Source organism: Euprymna scolopes, chromosome 2, assembly GCF_053919585.1.
Source record: "Euprymna scolopes isolate OS-2025 chromosome 2, ASM5391958v1, whole genome shotgun sequence".
Taxonomy (NCBI): Eukaryota; Metazoa; Mollusca; class Cephalopoda; order Sepiida; family Sepiolidae; genus Euprymna; species Euprymna scolopes.
In genome coordinates, this window is record NC_136483.1 from 82094418 (window position 1) to 82117945 (window position 23528).

General features: G+C 32.8%; 1 protein-coding gene and 1 long non-coding RNA gene across 3 annotated transcripts in view; one reads left to right on the forward strand and one right to left on the reverse strand.

The window, feature by feature from the left end:
* The window catches only part of LOC145293095 (uncharacterized), a 1048662-nt gene that overhangs the window by 315979 nt on the left and 709155 nt on the right, over positions 1–23528 (forward strand). The gene's annotated exons all lie outside the window — the stretch shown is intronic.
* LOC145302689 (uncharacterized) lies at positions 825–22538 on the reverse strand. Its single transcript, XM_080144671.1, has 3 exons — positions 22237–22538; positions 17140–20675; positions 825–959 (listed from the first exon to the last, which is right to left on the reverse strand). The coding sequence occupies exons 2-3, from the start codon at positions 20083–20085 to the stop codon at positions 825–827; spliced, it is 3081 nt and encodes a 1026-aa protein (XP_080000797.1). The 5' UTR covers positions 20086–20675; positions 22237–22538.

Consider the following 23528-nt stretch of genomic DNA (forward strand, 5'->3'; position numbering starts at 1 on the left):
TCAGCTTGAGACGAGTTTTACATTACCAAGTCAATTCAAGTTTAATGTTGTAGGCTGATATGAAGCAGCTTCACTTTAGAAATAATATAAACAACAGAAAAGAATTTATGTTTTCAATATTTTTTTCGGATTGAGAACACCGGGTGCGGATTTAAAGTCTCAGATTTCGGAGACCTTTTTATCGGATACGTGACAAACCCTAATCAAAACCTAACAGCGAAGGAGAATGACATAAACACTCTTTACCTTGATTTGATAACTGAATGACCGAGAACACCAGACCTGGATTTTGATTCTCAATTACAAACACTTATATATACACACCAACCTCATTAACAGAAGTTGCACGCCAGGTCGTATAAAATGTTATACACATGGAAAGAGCAGCCTCAATTTCTCACGCATAATATCATCGGCAGTTGTATTCTGGTAGAAGATTTAAGGCTCTGTATTGGCCCCCTTTATTTAACATTCGGTTTCAAGTATATAGTGTGACTTTAATATAATGGTGTACTGTTTGTATCTGCCTGGGGAAATGGTTGCTTTTATCTTCAACAATCCTTCGTTCTCTTCTCAATGTTAAAGCAATGAAGTGCCACAGGACTAGTTACAAGGCACAATTGATAAAGAACACCCGCCATTCAATCGGCCTTTCGGTAATTTCCTGTTAGATTCAGAAGAAAAAAAAAGAAATTTTTTCCTGCCTTGAAATAAATCGAATATTTCTATTTTGTTAGCCGGCGGCTACACTTATTACCGTGTGGTGAAAAGTGCTCTCTGTGAATTCCGAGTCCAATGAAACGTTTCAATGCGACGATGGAAGCTCACATGTTGTAATGAATTGGCAGAATTTCTGTTCGATTCGGTCGATCGGCGATTGACGTCACAGGTTTAGCCCGTGATAATCGCAGCGTCAATGCCTCATCAAGAATGTTTAATGGGCGACATTTTATTAAAAACTACAAAATAACAAATAAGAATCTTGAACGTAATTTAGTATTAACCGACACTTTCTTTCTCTTTATCTCACTCATTTTTTATTCACTCTTTGGCTTTATTCTTTCTTTTTTTTTTTGCTTTAAATTTCTGTATTTTTCATTATCTCTCCGTGTTTCTATTTCTGCTATTTATTTCGCTTTCTCTTTTTCTCTTTTTTCTTTGATTTTTCTCTCTCACTCACTCTTTGTTTCTTTCCGTATATTTTATTTTTCTTCCGCTCTCTCTTTCTCTTGCTCAATGTTCATTTATCTCTACATCTTTTAGATATTTCCTCTCTCGTTCTATCAATTTTTCTTCTTTTCCTTTTCTCCTTACTTCCTCTATTCTACTCCCTCCGTTTTCCCCCTTTCTATTTCGTTGAATATCCATAAAATTGAAAAATGTCATGAATTGCTACAAAAGTTTTGATAATAAACCCTCATAACCAAATATGGTCTAAAAAAATAGCCAGACTACTCAAATAATCTTTATATACTATTATCATTGTGTTTACGTGTACGTTGAATATACATAGAATGCGGAACGTCAATATATAATGAAGAATACAAAAGTGGTAGTAGATATATTACATATATTAGTTAGTGGCTGATGTGTAGCAACGGCTTCGGAGTGACAAGTTATATCTTGAGTACATAAAAGTTATCGTCCTAAATAGAACCTTAAACTGAAGCTGAAGGTTTGAGAGCTGCACAATTACCCTTAGTTTTCTTCACACCACGTGACCCTCTGAATAGTACACTGCCAGGACCACATTAAGATGGCTTAATGGAATTTATTTATTAGAGTGTGTACTTGCAAAATGAATAGCCGATGCTCTAAACGTATACACATTTAAACCCTTCCCTTTACTTAAAAATTCACAAAAATTCAGAAAATTAACAAATTTTAAAGAAAGTGTCAGTATTTGTCAAATAATGATTACAGAATATAATGAACTCATTGTTTTTATTTGAATCTTAGTGGAAATGTATTTTTTTTGTTTAAACAAACAACACATTTAATAAAGTTATGGTTTTCAGTAGTAAAAAAATATTTTATTAATGAAAATAAACCATTATAAACTGTAACAATAAAAAAGAAAACTTATTTTGTAAGGAACATTAGAAAAAAAGGCCCCCGAAGTCCGTAATAATAAATTCAATATAATTGGAAGAAAAATTAATTTCTCGAACTAAAAATTTCATCATTTTATTAAACATGGTTTATTAAAAGTTTTTACACAAAAAAAAAATATAATTGCAAAATATATTTCTACTTTTCCTTTAGAGTACATGTTTATTGTAAGTTTTATATGTAAGATATTTTATTAATAGAATGAACGTGAAACTTTCGTCGTACCATAATTTTTATATAATTGTGAAAAATATATATTTTTAATTTAAAAGCAGGAACACGGAAGAATAATTAAATAATAAGTTGTAAAAATTATGCAAACGTTCACGATAGGATTGTACGGATGCACGTGTGAGGGAAAAAGTAAACCAGTACTCCCTAACGTTCTCTAACTATCTGACGTCATTTTCAGACAGGCTTTTGACTTTCTGACATTTTTGGCTTCCGTAAAATCCACTTTTAAATGAAGTCGTTTGCATTTGCTTCAGCGAAACTAGAATTCCCCGCTTGGGGGGGGGGGTAATATAAGTATTTTTTGTACAAACAAGCCGTTTAATTTATTATATTCAATATCTTATAACGTTGCTTTACTAATTATCTTTTAAATAGACCCAGAAAACAAATATTTATCTTTAAACGGATTTTTACAATGTGTTTATTTAACTTACAAAATTTAGCTGAATTTCTCAGCTTCCTAACGTCGCCATGAAAACATATTTCATTATAACTTTTTCACGTCTTCAGATTTTGTTTTTTCTTTTTGGAAATTAACTTTACGCTTTAATCTTTTAAATACAATCAAACGATAGTCGGAAACCTACAAAAATTATGATAAATCGGCTTTCAAAACCATCTTTTATCTGCCATTATTGCCCGTAGCGAATAGAGAATATGTCTTTGCAAAATATTCTTACATAATAACGTATTCTAGAAATATGTGCATCTATAAAGCAACATTCACCGATGTGTGGAGTATTGTTGCTACATCTGGTCTATTGCATCTACCACTTGTCTCTCTTTTGTAGACATGATTCAAACAGATCTCCAATCTAATCAGTCTCGCAGTATACCAAACTACAATCTCTGTCCAATCGAAGCCATGTTACATCCACGTGCCTCTTTTACAAACACTTTAATGTAATGTGCTCGTACGAACTAGCAGTTTTTTTACAAAGGAATCACCACTTATCAAGGCCCAGAAGCCACTCGAGAATAAGGATTAAAGAGTGTACAGTGGTCAATAAGACACTATCATAGTAATTGCTATAAGTGTAAATTTGATAAGTTGAATTAATTAAGGGGGACGACTCATAAAGAACTTGTTTACATCGGACTTGAAGACAGCCATATTGTAAGCTGGAACGCCAAGAAACGAAAGAGCGTTCTGCAAATGTGCAGTTCTTAGGAAGAAGCTTTGTTCGTGAAAGCTACGTTTAGGTGTAAGCACAGATAAAGAGTGGGGGAAATTATTGATAGTGTTTACAGCCAATCGAGTGTTTCTCGTGAAAGTTTGGCGAGGGGGACCATAGATTGGAACTCAGACGAGCACTTTCCATGAAAATAATGATAAAACAGAGATAGGCTCGCAATGTCGCTTCTGTGAGAAAGAGGTTGCAGGGAAGAGAAAAGGGTATCCTCCACTAGGCTACGATGTTTATTCTGAACTCCGTCAAGGCAGGATAAGGTTTCCAAGCAGCTCCTGCCCAAATGTGGCAGCAATATTCCATCCTTGTACGTACCTGGCTCTTATATAGGTAGAGAATTGCATCAGCAGGTAGATATCTACTGGATCGATAGAAGGATCCCATCATTTTTCAGCAACCTTGGCAACGGATTTGATGTATGTATTCCATTTTAGATAAGGAGTAAAGGTCAAGACCAGAAGCTTGTCAAAACATGGAACCTCTCCAAGACGAGAGCCATTCATTTCAATTGATGCCAGATGGGGATCAGCACGTTGCTGATGCAAAGATAGAAGCTATGTTTTAGATGCATTAATAGTAACCAACCACTTTTTACCCAATATACCACATGCTCAAGATCAGAGGAGAGAGAATCAGAGAGAATTTAGTCGTTTACGGCCTTTGATATGCTGCCATAGATGTTAGGGTTGTCAGCAAAAATGTCTAGGAAAAATCTAAGGGTATTATTTGGAATATCATTAATATAGATCAGGAAAAGAGTTGGACCCAGGATGAATCCCTGAGGGACCTCAGCATTAATACTATGAGCTTCTGATTTCTGCTCATCAACCAATTTTATTAAGAACATATTAGAGAGAAACAATTTAATAATTGAAAAGATATTTCCAGCTATACCATAGTTGGAGATCTTGTGAAGTAGACCTTTATGCCATACCCTATCATATGTCAAGATCAATTGCCCCATGAGGAATAACCGTAAGCACATCCGCTATAGATCTAGCAGAACGGAAACTATATTGCATGTCACTAAGAATGTTATTTTTGCTGAGGTGGTTGACTACTTCTCTATTTAACACAGTAACTTACTCATGACACACAGGGGACTTATAGGTCTGTAGTGAGAGGGAGATGACCGATCACCTGAATTCTTAAATACTGGGCATACGAATGAGATTTTCCAGGGTGTTGGGAATCAATTCTCCTTAAGACAACACTTAAATTGCTTTGTAAGTATGGGAGCTAGTTCTGTACGTGTACCCCTACGGCGTAAATATGCCTGACAAACCCGAAAAGCAGCAAAATCTCTTTCGTTCACTATAGATGACCGAAAGTCTTTTGCTCCAATAGTTTCTTCACCAAGACTACTATTATTTAGAAGTCTCCGACTGTTTTATACTCCCTGGATAATATTTACATACAGGAATTATTATGTAACTCGACCATTTCGCAGCTCAACTCCCTACATAGTGTGTAAGTATGGTCTCTTATATTAACGTCCCAGTGGCAATGTGCTTTGGTAGGTGTGAATAAGAGTAAATACAGGAAAACAACATTCTATACAAAGCAGAATCCCTTCACCCAAACCACTCTATCTAAAAATATTAATGACAGCAAACCGTATAGCGATCAAACAAGTAACTTTTACATAAAAAAATTCAAACAGGCTACCCTTGAGGTCTTCCTTTACAAATATCCGTGGGCTTAAATCCTTTATTTTTTCAGACAACTTGCATTTGGAATTCCTACTCTGCTTTATGTTTCCTCAATTGTATCAATATGCAAAAATGAACATGTAATGTGCACAGACATCTTGCGTGAATGTTTCCAATTTAGACTAGTAAGGGATACCGGTCGTAAAAAAGTAGACACAATGAAACTATTAAAGAGAAATATTCATTTGCAAATGTTTTCGTTTATGTAAATTTCATTATATTAATTCTCTGGTTTAGCTCAAATAACACTGACAGAATCATTGATCAATCCATGGAAAATGGATCTTAAAAGTAGTATAGAAATACAATTCTGAGCTTGTCTCAGCTGACGCGAGAAGTTCTTTTTTTTACTATAATGAGCGCCTTTTAAACCATGATAGCGGCAGAGGCGAAGCGGAACAATACTCTCTAAACACTGCACTTCTTTCATGCAGATCAATAACGGAAATGCATCGAACACTCTGAAAATCTGTTGATTATAAATGAATCGAATGAATAAAAGCGAGACGAACCCAAAACGTTATTTTTCTTGTTTGTATATGATTATGTTTTTTTTTGTTTTGTTTTTGTTTTGTTTTGTTTTTTTGCTGCAATATTGTTTCTTTGTTGTTTTGTTTTTAACGATGACATAAGCAGTGATGCGCACAGTTATGCCACGTCAATCAGTTTCAGTTGTTTAGCAATGCTTATTCATTTGCACCGAAGTCATTTTCTTTGTCCTATCGATCAACTACACAATATTCTTTTTTCCTCCCCACCTTTCCTTCTCGTTATTCTTTATCTCATTCATTCATTCATTAATGAAATGTAAGACATAAACCAAATCTGTTGCAAAAATCGTTTGCTAAATGATAAGATTACGGTGAGGCAAATTATCCTGATGCAACGATGTACCTGTATTAGATTAAGCTGCATGTTCAGATGAATTACGGCTAACCAGGCCTGCGAAGTGACTCAAAATACTATTTCCTGACGTCGCTATTGTAGAGAATCTTTCTTTTGTCCTCACTGTACATAGAACCGAACAGAATTACCATGAACAGAGTTTATTTCCAACAACTATCCATCTTTGGAACAGGTTGCCACGGGATATATTTCATGCGGACTAAAACAATGACGTTTTCAAGTTTAATGTTAACTAATACAAGTCGATCTGTCTTTTTAAGTTATTGAATGTTATCCATAATAGACACCGTTTTCACTCACCTAATAGCACTGTTAATCCATTCGACAATCTGATTAATACGTAAGTTATGGCATTGGCATGACGAAATCACGGCAGGGTAAGGAAAAAGAAGATAATGAAAAAGAGAGAGCACGTTATAAAAGACGATCATATTAGAGGCGTGAATGACGTTCGGGAGCATGTTAAAGAAGACGAGCACGTGATGGACGTTACAAAGGTAACGAGAGAATGAGTAAATAAATGTAGTTGTTGAAAAATACGAGTTGAAGTTCTTTCCTATTCTTTGTGTATTTGCGACTGAGTCTACAACGTGTTGGTTTCAGGACAACTTTACATTGGTAAGTAATGATTCATTTTTGTGCCAAAAGTCATTATCTATTTCATTAATTTCTCTATTTCCTTGTTCTTTTCTCAATTTTTCTCTATTATTACGATTCCTGGAGTGGATTGTTCACCGCAAAAATTATGTTTTTTTCACAGTGATGTAATGAAATTATTTCCGGTTCTTTCGGAATTCTGGGATTGCATATATATTTAAAAATACACATTATAAAAAGCAAACAAGCTGAAAACAACAGTAGACTTGAAGATCAAAGAGAGTTTTACAAAGTTTACTGAACTAACAATTCATCAACTCACACAAAAGATGAAAGAAAAATTATTATGTAACAGCAAAAACTATCAATTATAAGATATAAACTTGCTGCGGAGGTGTTCGAAAATGCCAAAATAAAAACATAACACAATTTATCAAATCATCATATTTTCCAATAATAAACATCGTTTTAAACTAAAAATATGTTTATATTTTAGTTTTAATCTTTTTTAAGTTACTTTACAGTTCCAACATATATAATGATATCATAAATGGTCTTCATTTTTAGGGGATTTTTTGCATACATGTGTCGATTTATGAAAACCACCGAGTGGAAGGATAAATTTGTGTCCCCAAAGTAAACAACTTGTTGTTTTTAAAGCTTTTATTGAAAAAATGCATTCAGGTAACTCAATTATGTAGTAGGGTTTATATGTATAAAATGTAGTCGCATTTATCCTAAATTACCGCCCCGAAATGGGCTCGGAACTGTGAGCATGCTTTTTCCACAAGCGCCGGTGGGAGCTCAGCGAATACTCAGCGGATGGCGGCGATGATGCTAACTTTGGTGATGTGGGAGGCTATGTTGATGATTTTCTCGACATATGACCAAACAAAGTAGTCCAACAGATTCAGTTCGGAAAAGAAGGGGCTAGTGAGATAAGGATACGAAGGCCTAGCACTCTTTCTGAAGCCAAACCTGGGTCTCTTTGGACTTGTGCGCCGGTGGTTACCTGATTGCACCAGCGGATCACCACACACTTCAGCACATCCAAGTACATTTTAGTGTTGACTTTCAAGCCGCCTTTGAAAATGTGAGGTGGCATAATGTAGTCCTCACTTGAAGCCACACCAAAGACCATAACTGTGGCCGAAAACTTTGTTTTTATCGCTCTAGGCACGCCCCTGTTAGTCGTGGCAATCCAGTGATGCATTTTGAGCGTGCTGGCAATGGTCTAGTTGTCATAACATGGATCGGTAGGGATCGTGAGTTGTACAGCGGCGAATCTCCGATCTCGCCTGTTGAGGAGTGTGTCACTTTAAGACATGACAGAAGGCTCTAATCGCTCTTTGGATTTGTACACAACTGGACAACTAGTAGATGATCTGCAACAACAACAAAAAACGATTTTCATTAAAAAAAATTCAATCCTATCGTCTTTTCTAAAGCGATAATGTTATCGTTTCACCGTGTATAGCTTTTCTACTAAAAATATATGTTCTTTCCAAGTAAAATAGATGCACTATTTGAAGCTTAGATATAACCAGAACACACTACAGCATTGTATATCACTGCATTTTTTTTCGAGTGGGAATTTTATTACGCACCTAGTAAAGTGTCAGGTAATCTATATATATATATATAAATCTCAAACGTTCAGGATTGTTTGTCACTTATATCGATAATTCAAATTTCATTTTTATATTTTTTCGTTCTTGTTCGATGCGTCCACGAAACTATAAAAGAGATCAGGTACGTCGCTTTTGAATCCTCAGTGGAAAATAGCATTTTAAATAAAGTTAAATGAGCAAAGTAAAATCATAAAGCTTATATAATATCTTATACTCCGACGTGCATATTAGACGCTTGAAAACAAAACCTCTGTCCAAGAATCGATTGGTTTTATATGTTATTTCATATAATATAGTTTAACACTTTATAGTTATATGGTTGTTAAATGCATCTTCAGGGCTCGATAAACATACGGCTCGTTAACTGGTTACTCTTACATTTATGGTTGTCTGTTCACTGGGGCAGTGCACATTTGCATCGCAAAACATCATGTTTCGCAAACCTCAATGTTTTCTCTGCTTAAGTATCGATTTCTCCATTGTCACCAGAGAAGTTATTCCCCGTTGTAAACAATAGCGGGCATTTTGTTGGGTTAAGTCCAAAAATTCAGTGCTCAAAATTTAGATGCCGGAAGTGAACTCCGTTTCCCTAAACACTGAACAGAAGCTACTAAACATGAAACGAAATATGAAACCTTATGGAACCACTTATTTCTTTATCATAAAACAATAAAATAAATAATTTTTATACTTCTATAAATATTTTACAATATTTAAAATATATACATATGAAAATATTTTATTTCAAAAAAGTAATTTAATGTTTTATTCTATTTATTCATTTTAATAATAAATGTTTGAAATAAGTCTTTTAAGATAACACAGTTGTTAAAGCAAAAACTTTCGTACATTATTTATGGCAAAATTATGTAATAAAACTGACAAAAGACATGAAAAATTATTTCAAAAAGACGCTTTTTATAGAAATGTAAATAATAAAAAAATATCGTTAGTTTCTTTTTCGCGAGAACACAAATGTTAAAACAAAAAACTATTTATAAAAGTTAAATTTTATTATTTTTTTTATTGTTTCATGATAGCATAAGAAGTGTTAAAACTAATATATATATCTTTTTAAAATAAATTATTCCCATATGGTTTGTAATATCGTTTCATGATTAGTAACTTCCGTTCCGTATTTAGTAAAACCGAATCCACTTCCGGCGTCTTTACTTTAAGTACTAAATTTTTGGACTGAAGCTTTTGTTGAAGATTTACTTTTCTAGATTCAACGTTTTCTCAATGCATGCACATTAATATGTCAACCCCGCGAAACATATAACCATTCAAAACGCATATGCGATCATTCATTACGAAGAAGCTGTATTTCTAGCGCATTATATAGTGTTAGGTAATATTGAAATTAGTAAGGGATTCAACAACTAGTCGTTAGACAAAAAGCTTTAATCTTGTAATGAGCTACCGAGAACATCAAAACATCACCGCAGTATTATATCCATATGAATGCTTTACAAGTATTAGCTTCCATGAACTAAATGCTACTATACATTCTCAACATAAACAGAGAATAACGATCGACAGGATTTACAGCAAACTCCCACATATTCACTGTCAAGATCTATTGATTCAGGAATACTTATGTTCTAATAGCTTCTTTTCTTTGTATCGCTTGGTTTTAGAATTGCCTTTTTGCCAGTTTATTCGAATATACAAACACGCATAAAAATAAATGTGATGTAAATAAACATAGGGTAGCCGAACGTCCTATAAATGAGTAACCACTTTCGCTTTATTGGCAAATCGCCTTGTTTGGTGCGAACAAAATTAAATAAATGAACAAGAATTTTGCACGAACGAAGTGTATCATTATCTGCTTTAATTTTACAAAGTTAACATTTTTATAGTTTGAATTGTTATTATATCTATATATGTTACATTTTTATAGTTGGAATTGTTGTTATATTTATATATATTACATTTTTATAGTTGGAATTCCTTCTGATCATTTTCATTCGCTCGCCTTTCGATTTCACGAATGAAAAACATTTAAAAAAGTTTTAAATCTGATTCCCTTTAGAAAGAAAAACAATAACCATAAACCCTTCACACCTCAATTTATCGATATTCCCCAATACTAACCCTCGACACACATCATCGACCCTGAACTTGATCTTCCACCCACAACATTATCTGTTTCATTCCAGAATCAATGCAGTAAGAGGTGGATTAGTTGTTTATCGATCTCCAGCAACCCAGCAAAGTTTCAGAAGTCTGTCGTAATCACGTCTATATCTCGTTGAAATAAAAAAAACAAGCAAAACACGAAATAGAACCTTTTTTTCCTTTTAATGCGAATCTCGTTTTCACAACCTCATCCTTCATTAAGTATTTCACATCAAAAACTTTAAGATGTTCTACATTTAACACAAGTACTTCATACCAAATCCGAGTATATCCATCTTCTTATTGATATTTTTAATTATTGTGAATGCATGAAGAGCTGAGAAAGCAGAGTTATTAATATATCTAATCGGGTAATGAAAAACACACAAACATATAACACGTTGAATATATATGTACAAACTGAATGTATATATATATATATATATATATATATATATATATATATATATATATACCTGTCTGATCTAGCTATCATTTATAAGCGACCAACTATAGTCGAGGGCGAGACGAAGGCTCTTATTCCTTAGCTGCTAGCCACATATGCAGAGGAGGGTGCAACTCCATTCCCAGGATTATTCTCCATGTCGTAAATGCTCTCATTATAGCACTAAGTGTTTAGCAAGGGACTATCAAGTACCATGTTAAAAATCTTGTATCTAACTCTCCCGAGTATTTTACTCTAACCACTCATCCTATTAGCAAACATACTTACCATTATACAAAATAGCCCGTCATGTGTATATATATATATATATATATATATATATATTTTCTTGAAAAAGGATTTCGGCCTCAACAGAAAGATGTTCAACAAAATGTTTAACCATAAAATTTACCAAAAACTATTAATATTAAACTATAAAAAGAAAGATACTAGAATTTAAGCAAAAAATATTTTATTTCAACTCAATCAGATGTGCCTTATGCACTAATAAAAATGCAATTGGCATTTTGTTGAACTTTTTAAGATTTTAAATATTTATAAATTTTCTCATTATAAAAAACGATTATTATATTGATTATAATTTTTTGACAGAAGAAATAAAATGAATATAAAACATTAGAAGAACAATGCAAAATTATCCAATTATATCAATAAATATTAGTAAATTGTGTAAATAAATCTTGAAAAAAATGATTATTTAGTAAATTGATTTTAATTTATTGTTCATTTAAAAAAATATTCAAATATTTAAAATCACTTAATTGTCAGCACATTTTTTCATTATCAAAAAAGATTATTGGATTATTTTTAATTTGCAAAATAAAAACCGGCAATGAAAAAATCGTAAATCAGCAAAAATTAATAAATTGTTTCATTATAAAAAAAATATTTATATACTACAGATATAATCTATGTTTAATTAATTTTAATCAAGTAAAACAAATGTTTTCTTATCAATAGCATTGAAATAAAACAATCGTTTTTATTATGATAAAATGTAATGAATTCGCTGATTCTGGATGTTTTAACTGTACTTCTATCTTTCCAAATTAAAATTAATCTAATAAATGTATTATTATGACAAACTTTATTGATATTTTAGTGACTTTAGATTTTTCTTATGATTTAAAAATTTGTCTTCTAATGTTTTTTATGCAATTCATTTTATTTCTTCTGTCAAAAAATTATAATCAATATAATAATCGTTTTTTATAATGAGAAAATTTATAAATATTTAAAATCTTAAAAAGTTCAACAAAATGCCAATTGCATTTTTATTAGTGCATAAGGCACATCTGATTGAGTTGAAATAAAATATTTTTTGCTTAAATTCTAGTATCTTTCTTTTTATAGTTTAATATTAATAGTTTTTGGTAAATTTTATGGTTAAACATTTTGTTGAACATCTTTCTGTTGAGGCCGAAATCCTTTTTCAAGAAAATACCTAACTTTTTAAAATTCTATTCATCAACAACATAAGCAACAATAAAAATAATAGAATTATATTTATTAATTAATAGAACATGCTAATGATCACAGGAAAAGTATTACATAAAAAAAAATTTACAGAAATTTTTTTAAAATTCTGAATTTAAGTGATTCATAAAAGTGCTATCGTTCGCCTGCAGGGATACAGTTATAGCCCCATACCACGCTGATTGGGAGGTTAGCACTCAAGTTTTTGCTATTTCGATTGGATATATGGTCTGATTTTTCTCAATTATTTGTTTCTTTTATATTTTTCCAAAGAAATGCCAATATTGATGGACGACATTTTGGAATGAAAATTAAAATTATATGAAATATTGGTGTCACTGATAATATTTCACTTGTTATTATTCTAAATAATGCAAGTAAAATGCCCAAATCGGCTTTCATAAAAGTGAAGAATATCTGGTTTTACAATGAAATTTCTGCAAAAAAAATTTATTGAAATATATAATTTCGGAATTAATTCATTGAGGATCGTAATTTTAAAATAAAAATCTATTTGTTTGAACACACACATATTCCATTGCAGTAGAAAACATTCTAGTGGCTTTTTCAAAATGCTCAGTATTTTGTTGACAATATTTGCGAATTGAAGAGTCAGTTTTGAGATAAATTTTGAATTGCTTGAGTGTAAATAAAATTGTTGTTTTTTTAACTCTAGTATCTTCCTTTTTAGAGTGTAATATTGATCAATAGTTTTCAGTAAAATAATTTTCCTGTTAAAATTTTATAGTACATTTATCTCTTGAAGCAGAAATCTTGTCTCCAGTTTAGTTATGATTCATAACAGTGCTATTGTTCGCCTGCAGAGTTACAGTTACAGCCCCATGCCATGCCTAGGTGATGGTTGAATTTTAAAAGCGAAAACCACCACTATTTATTTCTATTGAATGTATGACCTTGTTTTTATCAAATGTTTGCTTCCTTTATATTTTTTCAAAAAAAATGCCAACAATATTGGACATTTTGGAAGGAAAATTGACATTACTAGAAAAGTTAGTGTCACTGACAATATGCCACTTATTATTATTTCTAACAATGCAAGTATAATGCCCAAAATCGACTCTATTCAAAGTGTGCAGAATAGCTGTTTTTACTTTGAAATTTGTTCCAAAAATATTTTGTTTTTTTGTACTGAAATTCATAATTTCAGCATTAATTCGCCGAGGATTATAATTTTCAAACATAAATCTATTTATTTGAACACACAAATATTTCATTGCAGTAGGAAACGTTCTAGTGACATTTTCCAAGTGCTCAGTATTTTGCTGACATTTGATACAATGTTTGAGCACTGAAGCATCAGTTTTGAGCAAACTTTTAAATTGCTGTCGACCATCAGTAGGATGAAGTTGAATAACTAATCTCTGTGGTATTCCAGCAATCTGCAAGGTTTGGAACCCACAGCCAACTTTAAAGGTGCAATTACATTCACTATCTTGTAGTCTTTGGCAGTTTTGTTTGTGTATTCTAAGACATTTCATCACTTTACTTTCTTCAAAAGTGAATAATTGTTTGGCACTGTCAGGGCACTTGTTTATCAAAGATTCCCAAAATGCAATAGCACATTCTTGTTGGCCACTATTAAAAACGCCTCCGATTGATTCTCTAAGATCAGCAACACTGTGAGTGCCAGGGACAAGCAATCTTTTTAATTGCTGAATTGGCAAATCAATGTTTGGAATGCTTTTAATGATGTTAGACAACAAAGGAAGGTGGTAAATTGTCTGAACAATACTGTTAGCAAAACAAGCATTTCTTTCATTGATCAATTTGAGGTCCAAATTATTTTGAGAAATTGAATTGTCTATTTTCAGCCATTTTCTATTTGGACTATTATGTTTTTGCTTCAAATCATGATCTATAACGATTGTTTTTTTTCGTTTATAAGTCTGTTTGTACAATGACAAACTTTGAGGCTTAACAGAACAAGGAGGAAGCGGTGGCAAATCAACCCTGTCTCTTTTGGCCCTCAATCTATTATATTCAGTCCATGCACTTTTGTTACACATGGTCAATTTATGAGGGTCAAGGTCGATCAAATAGACATTGCACAGCTTTCTAGCACGTGACAAAGCTACATAGGCCATTCCATCTGAAAAGACATCAGATCCCAAGTCAACAATGATACCATCGACTGAAATACCTTGGGTTTTGTGGACAGTTAAAGCATAGCTGAGTGACAAAGGTATTTGAGATCTAGTCACAAAGAGGCCACGAGAAAGTTCATAGTCAGCTTGCACAAATTCAACATTGACTGCATGATCCATATGATCAAATTTTACAGTCACAGCAACAACTTTGCCATCTTTCATTTGTATTTCAGTGACTGTACCCATTGTACCATTGCAAAGTCCTTTTTCGATATCAATATTCCGACGCAACATGCATCTAGCACCAATTCCAATTTTAAGCACAGTTTCAAGTCCAGCTGTGTCAGAAATCTTTTTAAGTTTAGAAGTTTTTGGTGTCTGTTTTGATTTTTTTTTTGTTACGGTTTTTTGTCTTAAGTTGGAATCAGTTGCTGAAATTTCAATGATATGAATATTATTTTTTTTCAACATTTTATAATTCACTTCCTCAGCAGATTCATTTGTGGGTACAATGCAAATAATATGCATTTTCTTTTGCAAATTTTGCAAAAGATCAGTAACTTGATCAATATTTGCTTTTTGTTTAGGATTGATTCGATGCCTTTTCAAGATCTCAATATCCTGATCAGTTGGTGACCCAAGTCTAATTCTGTTAAGAATATTAACAAAGTTTTCATTGTCATCTTTTTGTCGCATATTTATGGTCAATTCATCATAATCGAAATATGACCACAAATTTATACCAGCAATTCCCAAATTTGATTTTCTAGCATCTTGAATAGATATTTTGGAAAATACAGGTTTTTCATTAACAGGTGGAAGCTGGAATAAATCACCAAATGCAACAATTGACATGTTTGCAAATGGATACACTTGTTTCCTAATATCACCAAAAACATCTTGCAAACGTTGGTGAATAAATGCTAATTGCAAGTGACTAACCATGCTTATTTCATCAATAATGAATAATCTCACATATCCAAGCATGGTTCTCAAACTTTTTATTTTATCCTTTGATAATGGTTCATATTTAGGTGTAGAACCATGCTGCACATTTAGTTGAAAGACTCTATGGCATGTAGATCCTTTCAAAATGTAAGCACTGACACCAGTAGGAGCACAAATAACTACACTGGGTCCATTGATGGCAGGATATGTGAGAGTAATTTTATCTGCCAGTGCATTGATCAGAAAAGATTTTCCCACACCCCCAAAACCACTAATAAATTTGAGAATTTGTGGACAATCGTCACAATTGCACCTGTGAATAGGGTTTTCCTCATTCCAATGAAGATTTTGTTGCTCAAGTTTGGAAATAATTTCATTATAAATTTCTTTTTGAATGAAATTCAATTTTTGCTCATTTTCTAAAACTTGAGCTTCAGTGACATGTCTGATTTGAGGCATATTTAAATCAGCTTCATTTTTATCTGCCTCTTTAGCCATATTAGGATCGCAATCAATTTGATCATCATCAGCGTTATTTTCATTTGCATAATTTTTAGATTTTTGCTCTATTTTTTTGCTTATTTCAATAGCATCTTTAATTTTTTTCTTAATACTTTCATAATTTGTCATTTCAGACAAATATGGAGCATTTTGATAAAATGATTGCTCATATGATTTACAGCCATCAAGTAAATCAATTTCTTCTTGGCGCCAAGGTTTGAACAGCATCAACAAATTGTGATAATATCGTTCTTTTGTTTCAGAAGTCAATCTCACATTTGGCGTCTTTATAGCTTTTTCTTTCACTTTTTTTAAAAAGCCATGATTATTTCGCAGCTTCAATGAAACTTTCTCATCATCATTTGTGGAAGCATTCATTGTTCTTTCATAGTTTCTCGCAACATAGTACAAACTTTTATTTTCCATAGAATCAGGTCTATTCGGGTACCATGTTTCAACCATATTGCCATAATACAAATCTGTAGAATCAGGCTGCATTTGATCCAATTCTTCTTGTGGCAAAAATCTGCGGGTTCTATATTCAGGTATATCAGCACCGACCCACATTACAGTTGCAGAAGCTCCAAACAAGTGATGTCCCAACAGCTTATCAGCAACTTCATAAGCTCCTGAATCTCTTTTGGACAATGTATAAAGACCAGCGCTTTTGCATTTACCATAAAATGATTTTGATTGGTCCAATGACCACACACCTTCAGTCTCAGATGTTTCATATTTAGTCTGATAGCTGGTGATGTAATGGTTCAGAATCATTGAATTGTCAGAAATGTACTGCAAGTCAATATTAGACTCCCACATCATCAAAATAGCTGGGTTGTAAGCATTAATGTACTGCTCTTGTGAGCTTCTATTCAAATTATACAATTTTTTAATTTTTTTGCCACATTTATGTGACCTAACACTTTCTTCAATTGTGTTAAATTTGAAATTTCCAGCAGATTTAGGAAATCCATAGCGACAAATTGTGTAAAATTTATTTCTGACAAATTTTTTACGGTAACATGATCCACCACAAGTGTGTCTTTGCACTTTATTCACCAAATAGGCTAATTTAGGTGATTTAAAATGGTTGGGAAGTTGACAAGTAATAATAGATTCAATGAAAGTTTGGACTATTTTGTGTGAATCTTTGTCAGTCTCATCAAAAATAGAAGCATCTTTGCAGTACACTTTCATGTGTACATGAGGAGTGCCTCTGTTTTGATACTCTAATCGCCAAAAATAATGGGCAACTTCAGTCAGAGGGCCGTTTTTGTCAAGTATGACAATCTTCAAAAATGATGTGAATCTATGATAAAAATGTTCACTGACTGCCACAATATCATCATTATTTATTTGTCCAAATTTTTTAGTTGTATTATTCAACTTTTCAAGAAATTCGTGCAAATCTTTGAGGATATATTCATTGCAAGACAGTGTCAAAAAGAAAGTGGGTACTCCATAACACTCATCAAAAGCTTGCAAATCCGTGTATTTTCGAGCCCAAAATTCCTTAGATCCTCGCATATTTGCCATCATCATCGACAAATTGCCTTCCAGTTGCTTATCATTATTTGTCAATCTTTTTTTCAGTTCAGCAACTGTTATTTTTGGCATTTTTGCTGTTTTCATTATAGCATAAATACCAGCATCAATGGCTCGTTTATCAGCTTTATCGGCAGAAAACATCAAATATTGAATATTTCTTCTGAATCTAGGATCACAATGGTTCAATCGATTTCTGATGTACATGTATGGTTTTACTTTGCCATATGGACGTTCATTTGAAAACATTCCAAATCTACCTCTTGTGAACAAATCAGGAAAACAAAACAATTCCAATAATGGGTCATTGTCAGTTAGTAATACTCCTTCAACTCTTTTTTGCCTGAAAATCGTCAAATCCTTTTCAGGTGGCAACATTGGTTGCATTTCAATGAGCGTGTGATGCTCATATGAAATCTGAGCCCCAGTCTGAGTCAGAAAATGATCCATTTTCAGACTATCATTTCGCCCAGTGCATGTGACAATTTCATCCAAGTTGGCATTTCGATCAATTTTAATGTCATTGTACAAGATATTGTTGTTTTTCAACCAATCCAAAGCTTTGAGAACTTTATCCATATTAACCAATGAGCGCCAAATAATATTTTTTTTGTTTGGCAATGTATCAACTATAATTTCAAGTAATTTATGATCATTGTTTGGCAATGTATTCATAGCATGGTTGATAGTTGTTTCCATTGGCATTGGCAAATGACTAGCTATTCCTCTGATAGCTGGGATCAACTGGCTTTGCAGTCCTTTAAACTTGTATGGCACCAATTTAATTATATTCATAAAGCATTTGGCTCTTTGAATAAGAAGACTTTCATACATATTCAAAATGGAGATTTCAGGTGGGATGTGATCAACTTGAAGACCATTAATCGATGCCAAATTTGGTACTTTTTTGTATGTTATCATATCCGATTGACATTTTTTGCATACAATACATGGTAATGTGTAATTTGCTTTAATAATGTTAAGTATTGTTTGAGATTTTATTTTATCCCAGTTGTCCCATTCATGCAATTCTGAATCTTTTTTGCGCATTTTGCAAATGTCACAATGATTTATTTTAAAATCATAAATTGCCTTTTGAAATTTTTTAAACAAATTGGCATATTTTGTTGTTACATAAACCTCAGTGTGAAATTCATTTTCATTTGAAAAGGATTCATTGTAAAGGTCAGAAATAGTAGCATCTCTGCTAACCTGGTAAATTAACTCAGTATATAATGACCAGTCACCTTCAAGTATTGCGATGTCATATTTGTTAAGCCATGTTCCAATCGACAATAATCGATATACTTTTCTGATCACTGTTCTCAGGTGTTGCGAGTGTGGTGACAAGAGTTTCAGCAGGGCCAGCTTGTCCGTGCAATCACTTTGGCCACAGCAATAAATTCTATCAGAATGCATACCTTTGCAACTTTGGAAACTATCCAATTTCTTCCTCATTTGAGCAATTGTCAAATTCGGACTCAAATCAGACAAATTGTTATGCAATCTTTTAGCATATTCCAATTTCTGAGCTGAGTCTGGACAGCCATCTTCGATTCTACACAGACGAGTCATTGATATTCTGTAGTCACTGTTATTAATTGGATTTTCATTGTTTTCATTTATGGGGACTTCAAATGTGTTTAATTCACTGCAATCACATTCTTGGCAATGCATAAATTTAAAATTGTGTCTTGACAACTGAGCCAATGGCACATATTCATATTTGCTTTTATCGCAAAGAAAGTGCTCATTGGTGAAGCAGTGGAACAAATTATTGCCCCAATAAGTCTGCAGACCGTCATTGTTGGCTTTTTCTACATAAGAGTGGATGCATCTGAAGTACTTCTTCAATTGGTTGATCATGAAGTTTCTCATGCCAACTCCTTCAATATATTTCTTGTTGACAGTGCTGAATGCACTTTTATTAGCCAATCTGCGTTCCTGTAGGTCTGTTATATTCTCTTTGACAATATTTTTGTATGACATAATCATTTTCCGCATTATAATCATTTTTTGCATTAATTCATTATAACATCTTCGTCGTTTTTTAATTTGTCTCATATTTCTAATCAGAATGTGTCGATGTAAATTAGCATCTTTGCTTGACATTTCGAATTTGCAAGTAAATTTAGATGCTGTTTTTCTATGTTTATTTTTATATTTGCTATAATATGCTTTTGCACAAATTTTTTCTCTATTTTTTTTATAATATTGGGCCATTTTCGCATGCATTTTTTCTCTATTTTTATTGAAATATTTTTTATTTGACTCTTTTTGCTTTTTTTTATAAGTATCATTATTTACCGCCTTGAGTTTTTTTTTATAATTCTGAACTCTTTGTTTTATTTTATCTTTATTTTTTCTATAATATTCAGCTTTTCTAGCTTTTTCAGCAATTTTATCATATACTTTTTTATTGCCATCATTTGCATTGGTGTACTCCATTTCATTTTGCTTATCAATAGGTCCTGGGTTAATTTCGACTCCACCAATGATCAGAAGCATCAGAATAATAGATCTGTTTTTATGCATAATGTAGCATTTATTGTGATAACGAGGCTTACATTCGAAATGAATTATGCAATTTTTAATTGTGAAATATAATTTCTATTTCATAAAAGATATATTTTAATTAAATTTTATCTTGTTCACAGTGAAAATAGAAAAAATATAATCACATATTACATTTTTATAATTATGAACATAAATACAATTTTAATGACTTTGCAATGCAATATAGTTGGCAAAAATATGTCAATTATGTGCAAATTGAACAAGAAACGAGTCAGAAAATGTATAAAAATGGTCAAACAAGTGGTAGGAGTGACAAGCCTTATGCAGTGTCTTGACAAGCTTGAGTTGTCTTTTCCTGTTCTGAGTGCCCTCACTCTCAGAAAGTCTGTTCTTGGCGATATTCTTCCTCTCTTTCACTTGCTTTCTCCTTGCTCATATCTCTCTCTGTTTGTTCCTGAACAATCTATCACTCAGGCTTTCTTTTACTTTGACTCGATCCTTCCTTTTCCATTACAATCTTTTATATTCCCTCCTGCGTCACTCTCTTTCTCTCTAATTAACAGTCTGAGTCTCTAATTGTCACTTTGTAGTCTCAAGTCTCGGATGATCTGAATGAGCAATATAAAAAAAATAAAATAATTAAATAAAGGTCAACAATGAATAGTAGAGAGAACTGAGAAGTATTGAGAGTACTATTGAGAAGAAGAAGAATCGGTCAGGGAGGTGGAAAATAGGGGCAGTGAAAGGGGGGTGGGAACATGACGAAGTGAAAAAGTGGAGGAATAGTGACGTTGAGGTAGGGGAATGGGGAGAGTGATAAATAGATTGTAGAAAATGAGGGGGGGGGGGCGAATGTATAGTAAGGGTGTGCAGTAGTAATATATACATACATGTGTGAAAGGAGAATAAAGATAAATAAAAGAAATGACCCCCAGAATAATATAATACCCTATAAATTTGTCATTTTAATCTAACTCAGCCTATCATCAAAGAAAATGACAAAGATGGCTTTATTTGCTAAATCGTTTTAAAAACTTGACTGTTTATTTCGTTTCTTAGAGTCTTCCAATTTATTTATCGTCTGCTAATGCGTTATTAATCGGTGATTTTTTGGTGGGCGTTGTTGAGCAAGAATAAAAATATGAGATTTAAACTGTTGGGGCATTTTTGACAACTTCTGTGCCCTTGGGGGCGAAATGGGAAGTTTAGAAAACATTTTTTTTTACTATGTAAATCTATATAATGATTATTGTCGTAATATTACTTCTTGTTAATTTTGTACTTAGGTAAAAATGTGCTTCTGCATTTATGTTACCGTTGTTACACGAGTATTTGTTACACCCTTATAGTAAAAATGTTGGTGATCATGCACTTATTGTACCTATTTACTATGCCTCCCCACGGGACAGAGTTAGACACCAGGGTCGTTTTTTAACGCGGAGAAAAGGTACAAAAATAAAAATTGTCTCAGTCGTGACAGATTTCTCCTCCACCGAAAGAGAACATGAAATGGAAGTGCAGCATCTGAAGAACAGATGCACTAATTGTAACACACTATTATTTTCTTAATAATGAGGTTAGGACATTACGTCGTCGCCGGCAAACTTGCGAAGAAACGATAAGAAATATCGAAAGACAAAAACTGGCTGTAACATATTCTTGCATTATTTACAAAAAGTTGTAAATAATGCAAGAAAATGTTACAGCCAGTTACAAAATTAAAAATGATAATAATATATTCATAATATATTCTTGACAGGCCACAAAATCACCGCAATACCACATTTACTCCGGGGAGGGGGGGTCCTACGTAAGTCCCAGGAATTTGTATAAACGAAGTTTAACCAATTACGCATAACTATAAAAGAAAGTAAGAATTTTATTGACACAGCATTTGTAAACAAACAACAAAAAAGTTGTAAATAATGCAAGAAAATGTTACAGCCAGTTAAAAAATTAAAAATGATAATAATATATTCATAATATTCTTGACAGGCCGCAAAATCACCGCAATGCCACATTTACTCCAGGGGGGGGGGGTCCTACGTAAGTCCCAGGAATTTGTATAAACAAAGTTTTACCAATAACGCATAAATATAAAAGAAAGTAAGAATTTTATTGACACAGCATTTGTAAACAAACAAACAAAAAAAAAAATAGTACGCTTACCTGTTTTAAATATAATGCAAGAAAATGTTTCATGTAAGGCTGCACCGCAGACATAAATAAACAACTTTACGGATGTGTGTTTGTTACAATTTAACGTCTGCTCATTCGGTAATAGTCGGTAATTTTCGGTGGGCGGTGGTGAGCATGGATGGAAATGCGGGATTTAAACTAAATTAATTTAGCAATGGTATTAATGTAACGGATAATCAAAAATAGGGGAAAAATCAGTTATGTAATATTTTACACAAATACTGAACAGTAGCCCCCCCCCTCTCTGTCTGTCTGTCTGTCTCTCTGTCTCTCTCCCTCTCTCTCTGTGTCGCTGTTATTATGGTAGTACGAATAGTGGTTTGTTTATGTTATAGTGGTATAAAAGAAAGTAAGAATTTTATTGACACAGCATTTGTAAACAAACAAAAAAAAACAAAAAATAGTACGCTTACCTGTTTTAAATATAATGCAAGAAAATGTTTCATGTAAGGCTGCACCGCAGACATAAATAAACAACTTTACGGATGTGTGTTTGTTACAATTTAACGTCTGCTCATTCGGTAATAGTCGGTAATTTTCGGTGGGCGGTGGTGAGCATGGATGGAAATGCGGGATTTAAACTAAATTAATTTAGCAATGGTATTAATGTAACGGATAATCAAAAATAGGGGAAAAATCAGTTATGTAATATTTTACACAAATACTGAACAGTAGCCCCCCCCTCTCTGTCTGTCTGTCTGTCTCTCTGTCTCTCTCCCTCTCTCTCTGTGTCGCTGTTATTATGGTAGTACGAATAGTGGTTTGTTTATGTTATAGTGGTATAAAAGAAAGTAAGAATTTTATTGACACAGCATTTGTAAACAAACAAACAAAAAAAAAATAGTACGCTTACCTGTTTTAAATATAATGCAAGAAAATGTTTCATGTAAGGCTGCACCGCAGACATAAATAAACAACTTTACGGATGTGTGTTTGTTACAATTTAACGTCTGCTCATTCGGTAATAGTCGGTAATTTTCGGTGGGCGGTGGTGAGCATGGATGGAAATGCGGGATTTAAACTAAATTAATTTAGCAATGGTATTAATGTAACGGATAATCAAAAATAGGGGAAAAATCAGTTATGTAATATTTTACACAAATACTGAACAGTAGCCCCCCCTCTCTGTCTGTCTGTCTGTCTCTCTGTCTCTCTCCCTCTCTCTCTGTGTCGCTGTTATTATGGTAGTACGAATAGTGGTTTAGTGGAAAACTCTTATGAAACTAAAATCCGGCAATTTTTATTTTTTTAATAACGGTATT